Source organism: Gastrolobium bilobum, unplaced genomic scaffold (genome assembly GCF_033153095.1).
Source record: "Gastrolobium bilobum isolate Gb01-03AN ecotype WA unplaced genomic scaffold, APGP_CSIRO_Gbil_v1 utg11277, whole genome shotgun sequence".
In the NCBI taxonomy this organism is placed as follows: Eukaryota; Viridiplantae; Streptophyta; class Magnoliopsida; order Fabales; family Fabaceae; genus Gastrolobium; species Gastrolobium bilobum.
In genome coordinates, this window is record NW_026895347.1 from 73,007 (window position 1) to 77,962 (window position 4,956).

At 40.7% G+C, this 4,956-nt stretch overlaps 1 protein-coding gene and 1 non-coding gene across 2 annotated transcripts; one reads left to right on the plus strand and one right to left on the minus strand.

Annotated features, from left to right (window-relative positions):
- Positions 1–2,231: 2,231 nt before the first annotated feature.
- LOC133306555 (small nucleolar RNA R71) lies at positions 2,232–2,338 on the minus strand. Its single transcript, XR_009750911.1, has one exon. It is a non-coding gene; the product is annotated as a small nucleolar RNA R71 (small nucleolar RNA).
- A 780-nt stretch (positions 2,339–3,118) lies between these two features.
- LOC133306512 (uncharacterized) lies at positions 3,119–4,336 on the plus strand. Its single transcript, XM_061506840.1, has 2 exons — positions 3,119–3,561; positions 3,673–4,336. Exons 1-2 carry the CDS (start codon positions 3,119–3,121, stop codon positions 4,334–4,336), a joined length of 1,107 nt encoding a protein of 368 aa, XP_061362824.1.
- Positions 4,337–4,956: the final 620 nt, after the last annotated feature.

Here is a 4,956-nt window from a genome sequence, read left to right on the forward strand (position 1 = left end):
GAATTTTCAGCAAGAAAAACACAAGAGTGGCGCATGGAATATTAGGATGATAAACCCCTAGTTCATCAGGTTTTTCAGCATGAATTTGTATTAATTTATGTGATTAATTGGATGAAAAAGAGATTAATGTCCTAGAAAGCCCTCAAGTGTAAGTTCTGAAAGCTTTGTTGAAAATCTACACTGTTTTGTAGGGAAATGAAGCTCAAGGAGCAGCAGAGAGAAGAAGAAGATTCTGGAGAAAGAGAGAATGCTTAAGTGTTGAGCGCTAAAACGTCCTCACAGACCGTTTTAGCGCGCTGCTACAATTTGAAGGCAAAAGTTGCTGGTGCCAAGCGCTAAAACGTCCAACCTAGAACGTTTTAGCGCACTGCTGCAAACTAAGGACGAAAGTTGCTGGTCTTAGGCGCTAAAACTCCCTGACCAAACGTTTTAGCGCCCTGCTGCTGCAAAAAGACTCTGGTCTCGAACGTTAAAACGTCCAAGCCAAGCGTTTTAGCGTTGGAGTTTGTTGGAAGCAGTTCAGCATTCACCAGATATGGACGCTAAAACGTTCAACAGCTCACGTTTTAGCGCCCAAGTTAGTTGAAAGCAGTTGGACACCCGTCAAACATGGACGCCAAAACGCCCATCTAGAACGTTTTAGCGCCCATGTTATTTTTCAGTTGTAATTTGTAACACTATAAAAGGCAAGGGCCTTCACATTTCTGATATATCATCCATCATATCTCTCCCTCCTACATCAGATCCTCTGATCTGAATTCTCTCTCTTACTTTCCAAATTCTTAGGAGTAGTTTTGTATTAGTTAGTACATCTTGTATAATTATACTTGGAGATTGAAGACTCACTATCATGACAATGGAGTTTGTTCTTTCTTATCTTGTTGTTCTTTGTATTATGTCTGAGTAGAGTCCCTTGTAGTCTGATTCAATGGAACTCAAGTTTGAATTTATGAATGGTTAATTAGATGTTTTGTTTATCTATTATGTGATTGTATGAAGTTGTCTTGATTAATTCTTCATGTTGATAAATAGTGTAGAACATACATGTTTACATTGTTTCTCTATTTTTGACAACTTCATCATTAGTGTTCTAGTAGTCAAGACATTGATGCTAGGATTCTGATGTGGTCTTAAGACCTTAGTGATTAATGCATGTATTAAGAAAGGGATCACCAAGACATTGGGGTTTCTGATTAATGTGTCTATCAGGGTAGTAAGACATTACATCTTGAGATGATAAGAAAAAGGTTGATCAACATCACATAGTAGATATTCATCATGGAAATTGATTCATCCATAAATTCATTCTTGAGAGAAATTGACATCTGACTACTTGCTTTAAATTATATTCGCACTTTATCTGTTTATCAATTCTTTAATTTTATTCAAACTAAATTTTTGGTGACAAGAAATAAATGCAATTTATAATCTTTTGGTTGATTCAACTTAACAACATTTGGTTAGTCAGTGCTTGACACAATTCCTCGTGGGAACGATCTTTACTCATCATTTTATTACTTGTTTGACTAGTACACTTGCTAAATTTGACAACAAGTTTTTGGCGCCGTTGCCGGAGAATTTGTTTTTCAACATTGACAGACACCATTAGTTGTAAAGATTGAATCTTTTAATTTCAGTATTTGATATTTTTTGTTGTTGTTGTATGAATTTTTGTTCCATTTTAATTCAGGTGTATGCGAGGTACTATTGATAAAAATTCCTTGTTATTTGACCCAGAATTAGAAAGGACAATTAGAAGGAACAAAAGGGCAGCAAGACAAAGAAGACAGTTTCAAGAGAAGGGTGAATCCAGTGCTGTCAACCAAGAAGAAATAATGGCAGAGAACCATAGACCACCACCAGAACAGAGGACACTGGGAGATTACATGACTCCTGCAGTGACTCCTCCAATTGGTAGTGTTGTGCGCCCTACAGTAGAGCCAAACAACTTCGAATTGAAGCCTGCATTGGTACAGTTAGTGCAGAAGGAGCAGTTTGCTGGAACCAGTGCAGAGGACCCTTACTTGCATATAGAAAATTTTCTGTTGTTGAGTGATACTATGAAAATTAATGGTGTCACAAAGGATGCAATTCTGTTGAGACTATTCACTCATTCACTGAAGGATGATGCAAGGAGATGGTTGCAATCATTGCCTCATGGGAGTATAACAACTTGGGATGATCTGCAAACCAAGTTCTTGCAAAGATTCTTCTCAGCAGCCAAGAGGGCAAAGTTGAAGGATGAGATCACAGGCTTCAAGCAAAAAGAGTCAGAATCCATTTATGAGGCCTAGGAGAGATTCAAGACTTTATTGAGGAAATGTCCACAGCATGGAATAGAGGTGTGGAATCAAGCAACATTCTTCCTACAAGGGATGACCATCAATACTAGGACATTGGTGAATGCCACTGTTGATGGATCATTGACCACCAAGACTCCTCAAGAGGCTTTGGATATTTTTGAATCATTGGCATCTCAGGAATTTGATAATGCCCCAGTGAGTGACAGAAGGACAGGGATCATCAAGTTGGATGGGTATGATGCCTTGTTGGCAAGGAATGACCAGTTGATGCAGACACAGAGACAGCAACAACAACAGTTGGATGCTCTCACTAAGCAACTATCCTCACAAAAGGTTGCTTCTGTGGACACCAATTGTGTGTGTGCCATTTGTGGGAAAAACCATGTTACAGATGATTGTGATTATGGAGGATCACCAGAACAAGCAGAGGTTAATGGAGTGTGGTGTGATAAGGGGAACTAGAACAACCAGGGGCGAAATGTGTATGTGCCACCATGGAAGAACAAGAATCAACACCCAGGGTTCAGTTATAGTTCCAACCATCAGTTGAATCCTCCATTACATCCTCCACCACCAAATTCATCACAGCAAGGTGATACTTTTGCATGGGAAAAAGCCTTTGCCCAGTTATCCAAGACTACTCAAGATTACATTCAGGGGTCTAATTCATTTAGAGAGGAACATCTGCATTCATGCAAGAGACTAAGACTTCATTCAGAAATCAGGAAGCATCTATCAGGAACTTGGAGACCCAGATTGGTCAGCTATCAAGATAGATATCTGAGAGACCACAGGGGAGGTTCCCTGGTGATACTATGGTGAATCCAAAGGAGCACTGCAAGTCTATTATTTCAAGAAGTGGGCTTGTGCTCCAACCAGTGAACAAGAAAATGGATGAGAAGAAAGCGGGAGAAAAGAAAAATGAGGAGGAAGTTGTTGTTGAAGATGTTGTAGTTGAAAATGATAGAGAAGAGGAAGTTGAGGAAAAGAAGAAAGAAAAAGAGGTAGTGGTTGAAAAAAGTTCTTCACCCCAGAAGTTGATGAAGTGGGAGAAGAAGAAGATGGCTGAGAAGCAGGACCAGCCAATCAACCTATCTCCATATGCTAAAGTGCCTTATCCTCAACGGTTGAAGCAGGAAATCCAGAAGCAGCACTATGCAAGGTTTCTGGATATTTTTAAGAAGTTACAGATTAACATTCCATTTGCTGAGGCCTTGGAGAACATGCCTCCCTATGCCAAATTCATGAAGGATCTTCTGTCTAAGAAGAGGAAATTGAAGGATGGTGAGACAGTGGCCTTAACAGAAGAGTGTAGTGCCCTGATCCAGAAGAAGCTTCCACCAAAATTGAAAGATCCTGGAAGTTTCAGCATCCCTATTGCCATTGGAGATGTGGAAGTAGGGAAGGCACTCTGTGATTTAGGGGCTAGCATTAACTTGATGCCATTGACTGTATGTAGAGCCTTGGGAATCAACACCCTGAAGGATACTAATCTTATATTGCACCTTGCTGATAGATCCATCAAAAGACCAGAAGGTGTGGTTGAAGATGTTCTGGTCAAGGTAGATAAGTTTATTTTTCCAGTTGACTTTGTGATACTTGATAAGGAGGAAGAAGATACTGAAAGCCCTTTACTTCTAGTGAGGCCATTCTTAGCAACTGCTAGATCCCTGATTGATGTTGAAAAATGGAAGCTAATGCTAAGGGTGAATGAAGAGACAGTTACAATTGATGTGTTTGAAGCCATTAAACATCCTGCTGATGTGGAGGATTGTTTCAGGATAGATATCATACAGGATGTTGTGGAGGAAGTAAAAGGAGAAGAGGAATTGTTGTTAGAGGAAGACAAAAGTAAGGAAGAAATGAGTGGGGAATTTTATCAGGAGGAACCAGTAGTTGAAGAGCTTGAAAAGAAGGTGGATGACATTCCTAAGGGAGCACCTAAGGTGGAACTGAAAGAACTACCTTCTACTCTGAAGTATGTGTTCCTTGGGGATGATCAAACATACCCAGCCATTATCAATGAGTTTTAGTCTGAAAAGGAGGAAGTGAAGTTGGTTGAGGTACTCAAGAAGAACAAGACTGCCATGGGCTGGTCATTTTCAGATCTTAAGGGTATCAACCCTTCCTTCTGCACTCACAAGATATTGATGGAGGAAGAAGTCAAACCAGTGAGGCAACCACAAAGAAGACTTAATCCCACTCTGAAGGAGGTAGTAAGGAAAGAGGTGGTGAAGTTGCTTGATGCTGCGATGATTTAACCTATTTCAGATAGTGCATGGGTGAGTCCAGTTCAGACAATGCCCAAGAAAGGAGGGATGACTGTGGTTAGGAATGAGAACAATGACCTGATTCCCACAAGAACAGTGACTGGCTGGAGGATGTGTGTTGACTACAGGAGACTCGATAAAGCAACCAGGAAAGACCATTTCCCTATTCCATTCCTGGACCAGATGCTGGAAAGATTGGCAGGAAGTTTGGGAAAAAGGGCAAGGGAAAGCAGATAGCGGCTCGGCAAGCGCCGAATCAGTTTAAGAGGACTTCTGCTCAGGGGAGTGCAGCGAGACCTCTTGCTCCCAAGTGTTTGGGATGCAGGAAGACTCATTTTGGGCCATGTTCTACGGGCCAGTTGATTTTCTTTCAGTGTGGCAAG

What these genes read in the sequence shown, in the direction of transcription:
- LOC133306512 (XM_061506840.1), top strand. Translation starts at nt 3,119, where the DNA reads ATGGTGAATCCAAAGGAGCACTGCAAGTCTATTATTTCAAGAAGTGGG. An exon ending in AAATTCATGAAGGATCTTCT is followed by an intron (nt 3,562 to 3,672) that starts GTCTAAGAAGAG and finishes TGGAAGTTTCAG; the next exon opens with CATCCCTATTGCCATTGGAG.